This window comes from Amblyraja radiata, chromosome 22 (genome assembly GCF_010909765.2).
Source record: "Amblyraja radiata isolate CabotCenter1 chromosome 22, sAmbRad1.1.pri, whole genome shotgun sequence".
In the NCBI taxonomy this organism is placed as follows: Eukaryota; Metazoa; Chordata; class Chondrichthyes; order Rajiformes; family Rajidae; genus Amblyraja; species Amblyraja radiata.
This window is the reverse complement of record NC_045977.1, coordinates 14,445,647-14,464,476: the sequence shown is the minus strand read 5'-3', so window position 1 is coordinate 14,464,476 and position 18,830 is coordinate 14,445,647. Positions and strand designations below refer to the sequence as shown.

The 18,830-nt window shown below is 39.8% G+C and overlaps 1 protein-coding gene across 1 annotated transcript in view; it reads left to right on the top strand.

Moving 5' to 3' along the window:
* The window catches only part of txndc11 (thioredoxin domain containing 11), a 67,418-nt gene that overhangs the window by 27,405 nt on the left and 21,183 nt on the right, over positions 1-18,830 (top strand). The window contains exons 3-6 of the mRNA XM_033040444.1: positions 1,014-1,111; positions 2,494-2,623; positions 7,941-8,034; positions 15,712-15,824. Coding sequence (XP_032896335.1) covers positions 1,014-1,111; positions 2,494-2,623; positions 7,941-8,034; positions 15,712-15,824 — 435 coding nt within the window. The remainder of the gene's footprint in view (positions 1-1,013; positions 1,112-2,493; positions 2,624-7,940; positions 8,035-15,711; positions 15,825-18,830) is intronic.

Below are 18,830 nucleotides of genomic sequence, written 5' to 3'. Positions count from 1 at the left end.
TCCCGTGCCCCACACTGGACGCACAATTCGCATATCTTCAATTCCTATTTTCTTACACCTTCTGTCTTCATCTCTGGCCTTTGTCCAATCATCAGCCTGTCAATAAACCTGCCAGGCCTTGTCCTGTTGCTCTTCTCTTCCAGCTTTATTTTCCAGTCTGAAGAAGAGTCCTGACCAGAAACATCACCTATACATGTTCTCCTGAAATGCTGCCTGACCCGCTGAGTTACTCCAGCACTTGTGTCTTCTGCTTGAATACAGCAAGCCCTTGTTTTAATGGACCTCTTTATAACGGATTTTGGATATAGCGGACGGACCTACTAAAGCCACCCCCAGTTCACACTGCCTCCCCTGCCACTTACAGGCCGTGCATGCTGCTGCAACCATCTACCCTCGCCTACAATCCGACCATTCACAGACTACACCTCTCCCCTGGCTGCCAGCAGACCGGAGCCATCAACTCACCTGGATTCCAGGCCCAGTTATGGACCGAGCAACTGAAGAAGGGTCCTGACCTGAAATGCCACTTATCTAAGTTCCCAAGAGATGCTGCCTGACCTGCTGAGTTACTCAAGCACTTTGTGTCCTTGTGTGTATTAACCGTCAGTTCCAGGCGTCTGCTTCTACTATTTATACAATGATAATACCTTACTTGGAAATAGTGGACAGTCACCAATAACAGATACCACCCTCCCCCCTCCTCGGTCCATTATAATGAGAGCTAACTATATTCCCTTCTATGTCTATAGTACTGACTCTCTTGTCTCCTAGCTTCGCATGCTTACCTACTTGATAATGTGTATTAAATATTTCAGTCTTCTATGCAGATCACAGTTGGAATGTACAAGTCTATAGACTTTTTTTTTCTTGCCACTGTGTGGTGGGTTGAAAAAATAACTTGTGCATTTGCATTAACACTGATGTAGAGAAATATAGAATGACAAGAGCCCTCCAGCTGATGATGTACGAGGATTCTGAGCTTGGAATAGGACTGATCTCGCTCTCTGTTCCAGGTGCTGTTCCTAGCGGTGAACTGCTGGTGGCACCAAGGGAAGTGCAGGAAGCAGATGAATCTCTTTTATTATCCTGTGATTCATTTATACCAGAGGAGGTAAGAACCAGTCAATCCACGTGCACAAATAACCAAATGATGAGAAGCCCACACCAAAAGAAAAACTGACAATCATCAAAAGAATGTCAAACAGCCATTAATAAAGACCTGCAACCAAAGGGATTAACTTGAGGAAGAATGAATAAATAATGAATGCATAAATCATATTTTTTTTAGTCTAAAGAAGGGTCCCGACCTGAGACATCACTTCTCCTGTTCTCCAGCGATGCTGCCTGCCCCGTTGAGTTACTTCAGCACTTTTTTTGCAAAGCAGCTGCTGCAGTTCCTTTGTGTCTACATTTTTACTTGTTCAGTTTTTGTTTTGTCTGAAAGTGGAAATCCATTCACCTTAAAGAGAAGACAATGACTGTATGAATATGCAGTATATCAGTCTTCTAAAATGGGGGAGAACGGAGGCAGGAAAGTGGTGGGTTTTGATGGACTGTGTTCTGGCGCTGGGAACAGTTTACACATTGACACATTCCATCGGGTTCACTGTCCTTCAGGAAGGAAATATGCTGTCCTTAGTTGCTGTGACCAATGCATGATTAGATCCACCAATGCATTGTCTTCAGACTACCAGGGCAATGAGGGTTGAACAATATCTCTTTATGCCATTGCCAGCACTGGAATAATAAAAAAAAAAAGAATAATTTACTTGACAGATTATCCAGTAAAAGTTGGAAGTGCATGTGTTAAGAAATTCCAGTAGTCTTATGTCAAACTGTCATAATTATTTGCACTCCCACTTGATATTTAGTAAAATAGTTTCCAGACAATTCCCTCTTTGATATCACAACTTGAATTCTTGGATTGCAATTATAACTCATTGTAGACTGGCAATGGTAGTTCTATGATTCTATTTATATTCAATCGTAAAACTGCATGCATTGGCATGAATAATAAATTATTATAAAATGTTTATATATTTGATACAATTTTTATATTTGCTTTGTTGCTTTGGGAATGGAGTACAGAAGTAGGGACATCTTGTTGCAATACCACAGGACTCTGGTAAAACAACATGTGGAGTAGTGAATAGAATTTGGCCTTTTAAAAAAACTATTTTCCTGTTGACAAATATTTGGTGACAAAATGCCACAAACTCCAATTTAACAGATGGACGACTCATATAAGGAAACTTGTAAGAAACAAATAAGGAAAAGAAACATATAGGGGAACTAACTGTAGATTGAACTATTGAATGAATGCAGAGGCTCACCACCTCAAGGGCAATTGGGGATAGGCTAATGTCAATGAGGCCCTCATCTGTAATTGCATTAATGGAAACTAATATTTCCTGGTGGTGCTGCAATATGATGTAAATATTACAATATTGCATGTCACAGTTGATGGAAATCCACTTCTATTCTTTTCTCCAGATTTGGCCCTATTGAGTATAGGGGACCTCTTACAGCTGCTTATATTCATAAGTTCATTCAACGAGTAATGACTCCACTTCAATATGTATCTACGCATTCAGTTTTGCTGGACTTTCTTTCGCACTATGAGGTAATTATATATCTTTATACCTGTTATGAGGAATTGTGATTCTGTACTAAGCCATCAGTAGTTTCTGAATACATGCTAAATATACTTGTTCTTGATTCTGTGGATTCCTTAAACTAACAATCCACTGTGGACCTGAAGGAATGTTAATCATGTTAAATCAGATGTCTGAAGAAGGGTCTCGATCAGAAAGGTCACCCATTCCTTCTCTTCAGAGATGCTACCTGACCCGCTGAGTTACTCCAGCATTTTGTGTCTATCTTCGGTTTAAACCAGCATCTGCAATTCCTTCCTACATAAATCAAATGTGTGTTGAGTGTTTTGTTAGTAATCTAAGTAAAAGAGCCGTTTTTGTTGAATATTTACCTTTCAGTACCAATATATTAGCGAGGAAGGTTATTCTTTTGTACTTGTACAATTTTATCTTGCAATCAAAAGATTTTGCTATGAAATGAATAAATGTGTGTTTCCAAGGTGGGTATTTTACACTTGAGAATGATTCACCTGTGTAATTTATGTTCAAAATTTGCTGCTTGTGTTTTGTCTTTAAATAATTACTTTTTATAATGCTTTTCATTCCTTTTGTCTTAAAACCACAGTATTTTTTGAAGTGTAGTTGTTTTCAAATAGGAAAACACCACTATTTGCTAATTTTTACTTGGCAAGGTGCCATGAATACCCATTCTATAAGCACTAGAACATAAAGAGTGGGCCATTTAGCCCTTCTTGTGCACTCTGTCGTTCATTAGGATTGCAGCTCATTACTATACCCCAGTGCCACAGTGCTAGCCCTATCTACCTTTAATACCCCAAAATTACTGATTTCAGTTTGAGTATATGTCCTTCTACGGCTCTGTGGTTGAGAGCTGCCTAAGATTCACATTGGGTGAGGAAATGTCCTCTCATTTCAATCTTGAATGCCTACTCATTTTGAGTCTGTCATCCCTGGATCCCTGGTTTTGGATACTCCAGTCAGCAGAAAAAAACACCCCAGCATCTCATGTTAGGATTATGAACGTTACAATAAAATCAAAGTCTCATTCTTCAAAACCTAGTCTGTTTAACTTCTCCTCAAAGCACAAATGCTTTCACTACTGCCGTCAAAAGTAGGGGAACCAGACCTGTACCCTGTTCCAGATGTGGTGTTACTATAGCTTTATATAGTTGGTGTAAGATGTTTTTATTCCTGATTCCACTTGCAATAAAAGTCAATGTGCAATATATCATATTGCCTATATGATTTGTGGACATCCGGTCCTCTTTGAACAGCAATGCCTTTTAATTTCTCACCGTTTAAAATCTATTCTGTTTTTCTACTTCCCTACCACAATGGATAACCGGACATCTTTCCACATTCCATTCTATTCCACCATGACCATGCTAGAACATTGGGCCGTTCTACTAGCCCCTCGTGCCTCCCTGTATCATCATAGCAACCAACACAGTCAAGTAGTTTTGTGTCCTCAGCAAACTTAATCCCCTCATTCAAATAATTAATATAGATGGCTGCTCTTGCACTGATCCTTGCAGCACACCAGTAGGCACACCCTCTGAATCCAGAAAGGAACCCATTTATTCCTATTCTGTTTTCCATTCATTAAGCAATGCGCTATCTGCTGAAGTTCCTTTGTCTGCAATAGTAGAGAGGAACCCAGGCATTAAGTAAACCAGAGCTCAAACCTTGCGTTGGTCCTACATGGATCCATACTTGCAAGCACCTGAGGGGAAGCATTGCAAGTTGCTAAAGATAATTGAGGAAAATACTGACATTTTATATCTGCAAAATTATACACTGCTCTTCAGAGGTTCCTACAAACTAAGGCAGTATGCTCTCTAATTTTGTGTGGAAAATTCCTGCGTGAAAAACTATATCCAGAGTCTTTTGGAAACTCAAGTTTGTTTGTCTAATCAATTTCAAAGTATTCTAACATGATTTTAATTTAATAAATCCATGCTCGATCTTAAACTTTCTAAGTGCCCTATTACCTCTTTCTTAAAAATGGATTCTGGCTTCTACCCTACACGGATATCAGACCAGGACACTCAATGCTGGAATAGCTCAGCAGGTTAGGCAGAATCTCTGGAGAACATTGGTAGGTGGTGTTTCGGGTCAGGAGCCTTGTTCAGACTCTTCATACAGTCTGAAGAAGGGTCACAACCCGAAATATCACCTATCCGGAGATGCTGCCTGAGCCGCCGAGTCACTCCAGCACGTTGTGTCCTTTTGTGTAAACCAGCATCTGCAGTTCCTTGTTTCTAGATATCAGACCAACTGGCCTGTGATATTTATTTGCTCTCTTTCCCCTTTTGTTAAATAACCAGGTTACTCGAACTACTTTAGTTTGTGGGAATCTCTGTAGAGCAGTGTATGATTTTGCAGATATAAATTGTCAGTACTTTCCTCAATTACTCACCATGACCTTTAGTAATTTGCAGTGACTTCCCCTCAGCTTCTTGCAAGTATGAATTCATCTAGCGGTGATGCAAGGTTTGAGCATTGGTTTACTTAGTGCCTGTGTTCCTCTGCTTATTCTGCCATTATGATGGAGTTTAAGAACAGATCCATAAAGTTACATAAAACAATGGGCTTCATTTATTTTCCTTCTGTTTCTACTAATTTCTCGTGGCGAGTTCTTCTGGCATATATCTGAATATATTTTAATTGTTAATATATAAAATTGTAACATGGTTCAGCATTGCTCTTTCATATGCATCTGAGACTGCTATGATAGTGCACTTCATCGTGACAATTTCCCAATTTACCACAAGAGGGAGGTCAAGTCTCAAAATGTGTTGGAAGGAACTGCAGATGCTGGTTTACACCGAAGATAGACACAAAATGCTGGAGTAACGCAGATGGTCAGGCAGCAACTCTGGATAGAAGAAATGGATGACATTGCAGGTCGACGCAGTTCGGGCCTGAAGAAAGATCTCGAGCTGAAACGCCACCCATTCCTTCAATCCAGAGATGCTGCCTGTCCCACTGAATTACTCCAGCATTTCGTGTGTGTCAAGTCTCAAAACATTAATCCAGTACCAGGTTAAAACAACTTTGACATTTCTTTTGAAGTTTGTTCATGAACTTATAATGTTCCAATGGAGCGCCTAATTTCTGAATAAATTAATTACTGAAATACAATATGGATGGGATGTCCACTAGTGCCTCATGCATTACAAACTAAAATACAGTAGTAGTTTGGGATTTTTCTGCATGGCATCCTTTGGTCATGTTGTTACTGATCTGATTTATTCTGGAGAAATTTGACAAAATGTATGAAAACCCCGGGTTTCACCGCACATAATATTGTGAATTTCCCTAATAGCTACTCTTATTACTCTGATTTTTTTTAATTGATGTATTTATGTTGCCCTTTTAATTATCTGTTAACCTATTTTTTCCCCATTTGATATAGATTGGGCGTAGTTATGGAAAACTGATTTAAGAGTTTACACATCAGAAAATTCATTGATTTTGTAGTTTGAATTTGAATTTTAAAGAATTTTAATTATTCCTTTTAAAGACGAGTCCGTTACTATGGCTATTATTCAAGCAGCACTGATATTTGATTTAACACTGCACGTTCTGGTGTTCATGATAGAAATGAGGAGCTGCAGATGCTGATTTACAAAAAAATATATAAAGTGCTGAAGTAACTCAGCAGATCAGGCGGTATTTACGGAGAACATGTAGAGGTGACGTTTCGGGTTGGGAATCTTCTTCAGACTGATTTAAGTTTGTAATGAAACTCAGCTTGGATAGAGTGGATGCGGAGAAGATGTCTCCACTAGCAGGAGAGTGTAGGACTAGAGGTCATAGAATTAAAGGACGTTCCTTTAAGAAGGAGATGTCTGGAATTCTTTGACACGTAAGGCTGTGGAGGCTGTCAATGGATATTTTTAAGGCAGATTCTTGATTAGTTCGGGTGACAGGCAGGAGAATGAGGTTGGAAGGGAGAGATAGATCAGCCATGGTTGAATGGCCAAATTCTTCTGCTATCATTTATGAGCTTACGAATGAAAGAGATGATTCAGCATGGGCAGTAAGTTCAGCTGCTTTGGCAAATATTGTATGAATATTTCAACAAAACCACCAAAACACAACCATTCAGTACATCTATAGTTCTCCCGAGAAGATGTCAAAAGAAAGCTTTGATGAATGAATATTCTGAGATGGCAAGGACCTACTTGAAAAGAACAATTAATTTATGGATTTGTATTGTTGCACTTTCCAATGGAAGGATTCTGCAGATTGGTTACATTACTTACTAACCAATGTAGTGCTTTATTAATATAAGCATCGCCTACTACCACACCATTCGTATTATCGCAACCCGACATGTGCTGTTAGTTGGTGATGCAGCACGGTAGAATTGATGTGCTGCTGAGTGTTGTATGTGTTACTCAATAAATACTGTTGTGCCAGATCCGTGAGTATGTGTGACTTACTCAACATGGTGTCAGAAGTGGGAAGGGCACCCCCTTTGGCCGTTACAAGTTCCTGCGGATGCCCTTTGGCATCAACTCTGCTGGGCTCATCAATTCCAGCGTCCAATGGAACAATTGTTTGCGGGGTATCCTTGCGCCATCATTGTTAATGACATTCTCGTTGTTGGAAGCGACACGACTGAACATGATGCCAATTTAGAAAAAATACTGGCTGTGCAAAAAACATTCACCTCAAACTCAACTCTCTGAAGTACAGATTCCGTGTCAAGGAGGTCCAGTATGTCGGACATGTATTCACCAGTGACGACCTCAGACCTGACCCCTCCAAGACCATTGCCATCAACGATATGCCAGCCCCCACTGACGTGACAAGTTTGCAGAGATTCCTGGGGATGGTTAACTACTTGGGGAAATTTATTCCCAACCTCAGCGAAATATCAGCTCCCCTGTGACAACTGACTCACAAGGGCACTGCATGGTCTTGGTGCCCACAACACCAGAGGGCGTTCAAAATCCTTAAATTACAATTGTCCAACTCCCAGCCCAAACCGTGCCCTGTAATGGATGATATCTAAACAAAACGCAGGAGTTCCTAGCATTTTTTGTTTTTTTGTGTTTATACTAGTTTCATATGAGATTGTATTGTGGGGATAGTCCAATGAATCTCGTGTGTCAAGTATTAACACTTTAATATATAGATATAGTGTGCCTTCTGATATATCCTGGAAGAATGTGTTTGCATCAGAATCATCTTTTGTTAAATATAAGTAACTTGAAATTTTCACGAAGCTGCAAGTTTTGTGAATGTGATAGAAGATACTGATGGGCCTTCTCATGGTTTTAAGTTGTCTCCATTTTCCCTTCTCTAATACAGCCAGGGGTTCTTGGATATTTTGAGTTCAACAGCTCGCCACAGCCACCTGGTTACCTGACGCTCTATATCTCTGCATTACATGCACTAAAAAGAGGTAAAACTTCTCAATTTTGACTTTAAAAAAAAAGTTATATAATCTTTGTGACATGAACTTTGCTCAATCTCAGATTATTGGATTTTAAGTTTTGGTAACACCACATAAAACGTTAAAGTATAGGGGACCATAGCCTGTCCTTTGCCTCCTTGACCTTTTTCTTTTAAGTAGCTGTCCACATAATTTTAATGGATTTGTTGTGCATGTCCAACTAAAAGTTGTTTTCAGCTTTGAAAGTTATAAAAGTATGACCACTTTTCCCACCATTTTGTAGAAATGTGGGTTTTTGCCTGGCTAGCAGCAATTCTGGAGAAATGTAATTTGATTGCAGGACCTCCCCAGGTTACAGCAGGATAATGTTTGCTTTAGTGTGACGTTTCTGTGAATTGTTCGTAATCCAAACAGTTTGCATATTAGAAATGTGACCAAGAATAGAGTTTGCACACATCAGAAGATGCCTTCAGCCCCATAGTAGCCAGCAAACCCATCCCCCTGGGCATGCAAATACTTGTGTGCTGGTAGTACAGGTCAGGCATTCATAAACTGAGGTGGACGTGTATAATTTTGAGTAGGTGTAGCTTAGTTTACTTTATTGTGACGTGTTGTGTGCCATGCAGTCAGCGGAAAGACTACACTTGATTACAGTCAAGTTCTCCACAGTGTACAGATACAGAATAAAGGGAATAACATTTAAAAGATAAAGTCTGATTAAAGGGAGGTTTGCATGATGGTGTGGGCTTCGTCCACAATTCTCTGCGATTTTTTGCAATCTTTGATGGAGCTGTTCTTAAACTCAGTTGCGTTGCATCCCGATAAAATGTTTTCTACGGTGCATCTGTAGAAGTTGGTGAGAATTGTTGGGAACATGCCGAACTTCATAAGCCTTCTAAGGAAGTAGAAGCGTTAGTGTGCCTTCTTGGCTAATGCTTCGATATAGCTGGTCCAGGACGATTGCTGGTGGTATTTACACCTCGGAACTTGTCGCTTTATTTATTTTCAAGCATTTTGTATGAACCAAAAAATAAATTGGGACACATGTGCACACACACCATGGCATTGGGTAGAAGCTCAAGTGTCATAAGTTTTTTTTTTTAAATCATAGAATTTGCAAATGTTTTGAGGGTATAACTTTGAAGAGTATTTTGATAGCTGTCTTTCAATAGTTAATGGTTAATTGGTGCTTTATTGTCACATGTGCAAATGCACGGTGAAATTATTTTCTTACAAACAGTCCAGTGGAGTATTGCCTTACCTCAACACATCCTGATTAGCAAAGTGTACAGAAATAGTAAACTGAGCCTGCATGCAAGAGTCACAAGGCTTTGGCTCCACTTGCAAAGTGCAGCCATCGCCTTCCTTGGATGGGCGGATTGACCAGTGAACCCAAGTCCCTTTCCTCGACCGTCCACGTTTGTTGCCTAGAGGAGCCTGGTGGGTAGTCCAGACCACGGTTCCCTCTGCTCTCCTACTGACCTTCCTCCCCGCTCGTCCAATCCGTTGTCGTCGCCCGCTGCATCCTCCCAGTCTCTGGTCATAGAGTGATACAGTGTGGAAACAGGCCCCTCGGCCCAACTTGCCCACACCGGCCAACATGTTCCAGCTACACTAGTCCCACCTGCCTGCATTTGGTCCATGTCCCTCCAAACTTGTTCTATTCATGTACCTGTCTAACTGCTTCTTAAATGTTGGGATATTCCCAGCCTCAACCACCTCCTCTGGCAGCTTGTTCCATGCACCGACTACCCTTTGTGTGAAAATGTTACCCCTCAGAATCCTATTAAATCTTTTCCTCTTCATCTTGAACCTATGTCCCCTACTCTGGGCAAGAGATTTTGTGCATCTACCCAATCCTTTCCTCTTGTTATTTTGTACACCTCTATAAGATCCCCCCCTCATGCTCCTGGACTCCGAGGAATAGAGACCCAGCCTACTCAACCTCTCCCTATAGCTCAGACCCTCTAGTCCTGGCAACATATTTGTAAATCGTCTCTGACCTTTTCAAGCTTGACAATATCTTTCCTACAACATGGTGCCCAGAACTGAACACAATATTCTAAATGTGGTCTCACCGATGTCTTATACAACTGCAACATGACCTCCCAACTCCTATACTCAATACTCTGACTGATGATGGCCAATGTGCCAAAATCCTTTTTGACCACCTTATCTACCTGCGACTCGACCATCAAGGAACCATGCACCTGTATTCCTAGATCCCACTACTCAACACACTCCCCTTGCACCTGCCCCAGTTAGGCATCCAAAATGCAACACCTCACATTTTTCTGTATTGAATTCCGTCAACCATCCCTCAGCCCATCCCTGGCCAATCGATTAAGATCCTGCTGCAATCTTTCACAACCATCTTCACTATCTGCATAACCACCCATTTTTGTATCATCAGCAAAAAACTCTAATCTTGCCCTGTATGTTCTCATCCAAATCATTTATGTAGGCAGGTTCAGCAGCTTCCCTCTAACAGACCCTTGTGAGCCTCCATTTTTTTCCCTTTGGTATTGCTTTTAAAACGTGGGTACTCTTGTTTCAACAGGGTAGAATGTTTTCTAACATTTTTATCAACTGTAATGTTGACGTGTGTAATTAATTATTGGTTCAGTGTTGCATGTATTGATGAAAGCTGGAACAGTGCACCCTGTGGGTTAATGGGGCTTGGTTGACTGCAGTGTTCATATGTGCAGTCAATTTTACACGAGAATGAGGAAGGAGGTTTTATCATTGCAACTCCAAATGTGGCCATATTCCAAGTAAAGTATTTTCTGAATTGATACAGCTGAGTTATTCTTGAATTAAATATGCATCCTTTTATATTTTGAGAGGAAAAATCTACTTCAAAATTTAACAGCTGTAAGGTAACTCTACTGCTCCACCACTGTGCTACCCTACACAAAATAATAACGCCAAATAATCTGCAGTGTGAACAAGGTGAGGATAGTCCTGATAGTAAGCTAATTATTTGACTTCTGCCTAATGTTGGCTCAGTAATATGAACGTATAATTTCAGTTGCTGGTTTATGGCTTAATGACTGATCTGAGATAATTGTGGTTTATGATCATTAGTCTTTGCATCTTTATTTAGCAGGTCAGCATGGGCTTGTTCTTCTAATATTTAGTTCATGATATGGATGGCGAATGCTTGTGTTTACATGGGATGAGAATGCTGGTTTCTCTTTTATTTTTAGCCCATTGGCGTCATTAATGTTGCTATTCAAAATATTGAGCCGCCGTCATATGCAGCACGGAAACAGGCCCTCAGCCCAACTAGCCTACGCCGACCAACATGCCTATCTGAACGACTCTCATTTGGCTGCATTGGTGTCTCTAAAACTTTTTTCTAATCATGAACCTATCAATTCAAAAGAACAATACAATCAGTTTTATTCGTCACATTGCACATAAAGTGCAAGTGAAATGAATTTGCCAGCAGAGGTACAATGATAAAGAACACACAAAAACACACTAAAAATGTAACACAAACATCCACCACAGCATTCATCACTGTGGTGGAAGGCACAACATTTGGCCAGTCCTCCTCCATTTTCCCCCGTGGTCGGGACCTCAACCCTTCGCAGCCACCGCTGCAGGCGTCCAGATGTACAGACAGGTAAAAGTCCAGGTAAGTCCAGAATCGGCTCTTCCCCACCGGAGACGGCGGCTTCAGGTTGATGTAGGCCGCAGGCCAGCGGTCGAAGATTTAAAGTCCCCGCCGCGCCGCAGCCAGAAAACCGCAGACCACTGGGCCGGCAGTCGAAGCCCCCATCTAGAGGTCCCCAGCGAGATACCCCGCCCCTAGTCCACGAGATAAGTCCACGCCGGGCCCGCGGTAGAAGTAGGCCGCAGGCCGGCGGTGGAAGCTTCTTCTTCTCACTGGTCCCCCACGAGGGATCCCAGGCTGCGGGCGCCGCGCCAGCTGGAGCTCTGCAGACCGTGACTTCAGGCTGCCGCGGGCCAGCGAAACGGAGCGCCCGCCGCCCGGGCACGTCGCCGGAAAAGACCGGCCGATCCTCATTGTTAGGCCACGGGGGAGGCGACCTGGAAAAAGTCGCCTCTCCGTGGAGGAGGCGACCAAAACGGTTTCCCCCACACCACCCCCCACACAAGACACACAAAGAAACATTAAAAACATACATTAAAACACACAAAAAAAACAAAAAAAAGTTGAAAAGACTAACACGCTGCTGACAGGGCTGCTGGCTTGCAGCGCCCCCACCGACCGTGTGTTGTAATTGTACACTCCTCTACGGCTTCCTCTGCCAGATCATACCACACTCTGAAAAGGCTGGCCTTCAGGTCTCCTTTAAATCTTTATGCTCTCATCTCAGCCTAAGCCACATAGTTATAGACTCCACTACCCTGAGAAAAGACCAACCATCCACCTTTTCAATGCTCCTCATGATTTTCTGGAGAATCTAAAGGAGACATGATTTTCTGAACTTCTAAGGTCACCCCTCTGTTTCGTTAACTCCTTAGCTCCAGGGTGTACAGCTCCAGCCGATCCAGTCTCCTTGTTACTCAAGCCATCCAGTTCAGGCTACATCTTTGTGGATCTTTTCTGCATGTCCTCTAACTTAATTGCATCCATCCTATTGTATGGCGACCAGCGCCGCATGAATTATTCGAGATGCGGTCTCACCAACGTTGTGTACAGCTACAACTTGACATCCCAGCTCTTGTATTCAATGTACAGAACTTGGACAATGCATGTGGTCAGGAGAGTGAGAAAGAAACTTGTGTTTCATTGTAAGAAAATGAAATCAAAACTGCTTTCATCCCACTTAGAAGGAAGTGCATTTGCAGCCAGCAGCAATGTGGAAAAGAGAAATCTGGGAATATGAAGCCAGGTTCATTGGGCAGTGGAGTGGACATGAGCAAGAAAAAATATTATTTCAAGGAAAAAAAATCCTTGTGTACATATAGTTTTATATTGAGGTAATGGAAAATTTCCATCTTTGAAACTAAGTTAAAGCCACTATTTTTTCCTGTTTTTTTTTAAATGGACCAATCAGCATAGACCAGGTTTTGACTTAAAGCCTGTGTTAACAATCTCCAAAACTTTCCATAATTTGAAAAGTCAACTTGGAGGTATTTACTGTAGCAAGTGTGTTTTTTTTCACGTGCCTGCTCTGGTAATATTTCTGCCTTGTGAAATTAATATTCATGATTATTTGTATCCCCAAAAGAAATACATTTTATTAATAAGATTGTATATAAATCATTAATGAACACTGTTAGAAGCTATGTTAAAAAATCATATAATTCCTTTTGTAACTAGTGAATTTTTCAGTATTGATTTAAATGTGTGACGTGTTGAAAATGTTTCTTTTTACGAAGAATAACACTGTCCATAATTTTATTACGGTATCCTAATGTCATTTTGATTCTAGTCAGATTCTCTTTGCTTTACAAACCCGTAATGCTGTCTTTGATAATGAATAGATCCTACTCAACATTCAAACCATGTGTGTAACAACCACACGGATTGTGAGAGATCAGACTTTTATCAGTAGAATTCCTATTGAATTCCCACTGAATTTTACTTTAATATATTAGAAATTGCAGTGTGCTTGCATGGAATTAGTTTGGTCTTTGGGGACTGTTTATTTCTAGTCTTAAAATGGTTGATCAACACATGATTTGCAGTTAGGTCTTTAATACTTTACAACATCCATTGCTTGGTATACCAATTGTGTGAGCTCTAACAGCTAATATGTTTTTATAGCACAAGGTCTGCATTAAAACAGTTGATGAATCTGTTTTCATGGTACCTGTAGTAAGATATTTTTTGCAGATGAGTAATAAGTTTTTCTTTTACAAAGTACTTAAAAATTTGAAATTATTGACTTCATTACCTGTGAATGAAACACAGATCTCTACAAAAATCTTTATGATAAAGTGAAGAAAGTGTTTCATTTGCACCCTGTAAATATTCGAGTTCAAGCTTATTTTTAAAAACAGCAGAATAGGGCGGCACGGTGGCGCAGCGGTAGAGTTGCTGCCTTACAGCGGCAGAGACCTGGGATCGATCCTAACTACGGATGCTGTCTCTACGGAGTTTGTACATTCTCCCCATGATCGCAGACACAAAATGCTGGAGTAACTCAGCGGGACAGGCAGCATCTCTGGAGAGAAGGAATGGGACACCCTTCTTCAGACTCGACCCAAAACGTCACCCATTCCTTCTCTCCTGGCTTCTGTAAAAATCGTAAATGTTTACAATTTATAGCTTTAAATTTGTAATTTGTCCCCAGTGTGTAGGATAGTGTGGGACAAATGGCCTATTTCAAGTTCAAGTTCAAGTGAGTTTATTGTCATGTGTCCCTGTATAGGACAATGAAATTCTTGCTTTGCTTAAGCACACAGAAAATAGTAGGCATTTACTACAAAACAGATAAATGTGTCCATATACCATGATATAAATATATACACACATGAATAAATAAACTGATAGTGCAAATAACAGAAAGTGGTTGGTAATAATCAGAGTTTTGTCCGAGCCAGGTTTAATAGCCTGATGGCTGAGGGGAAGTAACTATTCCTGAACCTGGTTGTTGCAGTCTTCAGGCTCCTGTACCTTCTACCTGAAGGTAGCAGGGAGATGAGTGTGTGGCCAGGATGGTGTGGGTCTTTGATGATACTGCCAGCCTTTTTGAGGCAGCGACTGCGATAAATCCCCTCGATGGAAGGAAGGTCAGAGCCGATGATGGACTGGGCAGTGTTTACTACTTTTTGTAGTCTTTTCCTCTCCAGGGCGCTCAAATTGCCGAACCAAGCCACGATGCAACCGGTCAGCATGCTCTCGACTGTGCACCTGTAGAAGTTAGAGAGAGTCTTCCTTGACAATCCGACTCTCCGTAATCTTCTCAGAAAGTAGAGGCGCTGATGTGCTTTTTTGATGATTGCATTAGTGTTCTCGGACCAGGAAAGATCTTCAGAGATGTGCACGCCCAGGAATTTGAAGCTCTTGACCCTTTCAACCATCGACCCGTTGATATAAATGGGGCTGTGGGTCCCCCTCCTACTCCTTCCAAAGTCCACAATCAGTTCCTTGGTTTTGCTGGTGTTGAGGGCCAGGTTATTGCGCTGGCACCATATGGACAGTTGCTCGATCTCTCTTCTGTACTCTGACTCATCCCCATCAGTGATACGCCCCACAATAGTGGTGTCGTCAGCGAACTTGATGATGGAGTTCGCACTGTGGTTCGCTACGCAGTCATGGGTATAGAGTGAGTACAGCAGGGGGCTGAGCACGCAGCCTTGAGGTGCTCCCGTGCTGATTGTTATTGAGGCTGACACATTTCCACCAATACGAACAGACTGTGGTCTGTGGACGAGGAAGTCAAGGATCCAGTTGCAGAGGGATGCGCAGAGACCCAGTTCTGCGAGTTTGGTAACCAGTTTGGAGGGGATGATTGTGTTAAATGCCGAGCTGTAATCAATGAATAACAGCCTGACATATGAGTTTTTGTTGTATTGTGTATCGTGCTGTATTTCTAAACTAAACTAATAAACTGGAATGGACCCTCATAAAATCAAAATTGAACAGTTTAATGTGGGGGAGTTGTGGTTGGTGGAAGCTTTATTTCATGAAGTGTTTGATCTTGTGATGCTGTAGGATTATGTTGAGATTTTGCTGAAAAGGAAATGCATCTTGGATTTCAGATCATCAAGGAACAATTCGCTTTGGTGTGATAACTAGCAAGCAGGTGGCTGAAGAGATATCCGTAACTGATCCTGGAACAATTTATATGCATAGACATTTCAACTCTTCCTTGGTAAGTTTACTTATAAGCCATTTTCCAATTTAAATGTAGCACAAATTTCTATCTTCCTCTCATTACTGCATGCTGAACTGCTTTTGATATGTTGTATATTAAATGATCACGGTATTTGTCATTGACAAATAAACTAATTTTTTTAGAATGAAATACAAATTTTCAATATTTTCTGTTGTGAAGGATGGAGTAGCAGTGCATCATCAGTGTTAGTAATTTATTTGTGTTTTTTTTGTTTATTTTATTAGAAGTTAGTACAATACAAAACAATACAGTGGGACCTAATTTTAGGTGCCAACTATGTCATGACGTAATTATACATTCTATGTACAACCTCTAGTTTTATGTTTTTGAAAAGGAAATAAGAAAGACAAGAAGAAGGGGAAAAAAATAAAAAAATTGAAGAGAAAAAGAGCAAAAATAGATAGTAGAAAATAGAAAAACGTGAAGTGTGTGTATAAGAAAAGAAAAAGTGGAAAGTAGAAATAGGAGAAAAAGACCCTTAAAAGAGAAATTTTCAAATCTTTATTCGGAGATGTAAATCTATCCACGACCTGACCTGAAATCAGCAATCTTTACGGTACCGCTGCATCACATGATTCCAAAAAAGTCGATAAAAGGGGACCAACTCCTTAAGAATTGGTCATATTTATCTATTAGTCGGAGTCTCATTTCTTCAAGGCGTGCTATGTCCATCATATTCCTAATCCACATTTTAACAGTTGGAATAGCTGTATTTTTCCAAAATTTAAGGATCAATTTCTTTCCAATTATTAACCCATAATTTAAAAAAACTTTTTGGTCCTTATTTAAATTGATATCTTCTACTATTATTCCAAATATAATCCATTCCGTATTAGGTTCTATTCTTGACTTGAAAAGCTATGTAAATATATCAAATATATCGCTCCAAAATGTATTCAACCTTATACATCCTACAAATGAATGTGTTATATTAGCATTTTGAAACAAACATTTATCGCATCTGGGAGAGACGTTTGGGTAAAATTTATTCTACCTCGTTTTAGAATAATATAATCTATGTAATAATTTAAATTGAATTAAATTATGTCTTTCATTAATGGAACAATTATGTGTGTTCATCAGATACCTTTCCCATCTATCCTTCGGGATCTTTCTCATTAGTTCATGTTCCCAATCTTCTCTTAGTGCCTCTGTTGAGGGTGATTCTCTATTTAATATATTATTATAAAAGTATGATATTAGTTTTTGTGAATCAGCCTTAATATTCATTGCTTCCTCTAAAGGGTCTAAAAATATAATTTGAAATCTATGTGTATATTTCTTCATAAAGTCACATATCTGTATATATTTGAAATATTGATTATCCTTCAGTTTAAATTTTAATTTTAATTGTTGAAATGATAACAATTTGCCCAATTCATACATATCTCCTACTTTCTTAATCCCCAGTCTATCCCATTGTTTATATGTTTTGTCGATAAGAGATGGTTTGAATGCAGGGTTGTTCAATAGTGGGGTTAGTACTGATAGATTATTTAATTTCAAGGATAATTTTATTTGTTTCCAAATTCTTATTGTATTGTGAATAATTGGGTTCTTCTTATATATTATACTATTCAATTTTATCGGTGAGAACAAGATCGTTCCTATATCATACGGGAAACACTCCTCTTTCTCCATTCTTATCCACTCCGACTGGTGAGTGGAACTATCCAACCAGTACATTATGTTCTTAATATGCACTGCCCAGTAGTAATACGTAAAGTTAGGTAATGATAAGCCCCCAACTTCTTTAGGTTTACACAAATGCTTTCGTTGAATTCTGTGTGCTCTGTAATCCCATATAAAATTAGTGATAGTAGAATCTAGTTTTTAAAAAAAATATTTTGGAATATATAATGATTTGTGTCTTCTCGTAATTTGAATACCCAGATACTTGAATTTTCCGGTTGCAATTTTGAAAGGGAATTTTAGTAACTCGCATCCTGTGGTTTTAGAGACATAATTTCGCTTTTATTCCAATTTATTCCATATCCTGAAAAAGAGCCGAATTCCTCAATTAGTGTTAATAAGGTGGGTATACTCGTTTGTGTATTAGTAATATATAAAAGAATATCATCAGCATATAATGAAATTTTATTCTTTGAGTCCTTAGTGTTATATCCATGAATATTCGGATGATTTCTAATCATTTCAGCCAGCGGTTCTATCATAAGGGCAAATAGCAATGGTGATAAGGCACAACCCTGCCTATTACCCCTTGATAAATACAATTTTGGAGATAACATATTATTAGTTAATATTCTTGCCGTAGGTTTATCGTAAAGTAGTTTAAAAACCCGTCTAATAAAACTCTCTCCTGTGTTAAATTTTTGGAGTACCTTATATAAATACTGCCATTCTACCTGATCAAATGCCTTCTCTGCATCCAGCGTAACAACTGAAATATCTTCAATGTCCTCATTGTGAGAGTACATTATATTGAAAAGCCTTCTCAAATTATTAAATGATTGTCTTTTGGGTATAAATCCCGTTTGATCCGTGTTTACCAATTTGTTAATATAATTATTCAGTCTTCTAGCTAGAACCTTTGTTAAAATTTTCTGATCCGTATTTAGAAGTGATATAGCTCTGTAAGAACCCGGTTCATCTAAATCTTTATCTTTTTTTGGTATAAGCGTTATTGTTGCTTCTGTTAAAGTTTCTGGCATTCTTGGCATTTAATTCCCATCAACCAAAATCCCTTGAAGTGGAGATTGGCCTGCAATTACTGAGTTCATTATTTTAGTTTAGAGATACTAGGTATGTTGCAAAACTTACCTTCAGCGGCGCTGCAGTTCTGCCGCTGCCTTTGTGCGCGACTTTGGTGCCTTTGATAGGGGGGCGGGTTTTAAAATGCAATTTTCTCTAGGCTGTTGAAATCGATGTTGTTCAGCCTACTTAATTGCTGAAGAAAAATCGCTGCAAAATTCGTTCGCTGCAGGTATTTTTAAACTAAATTGGGTTATTTAATTGTTAGAG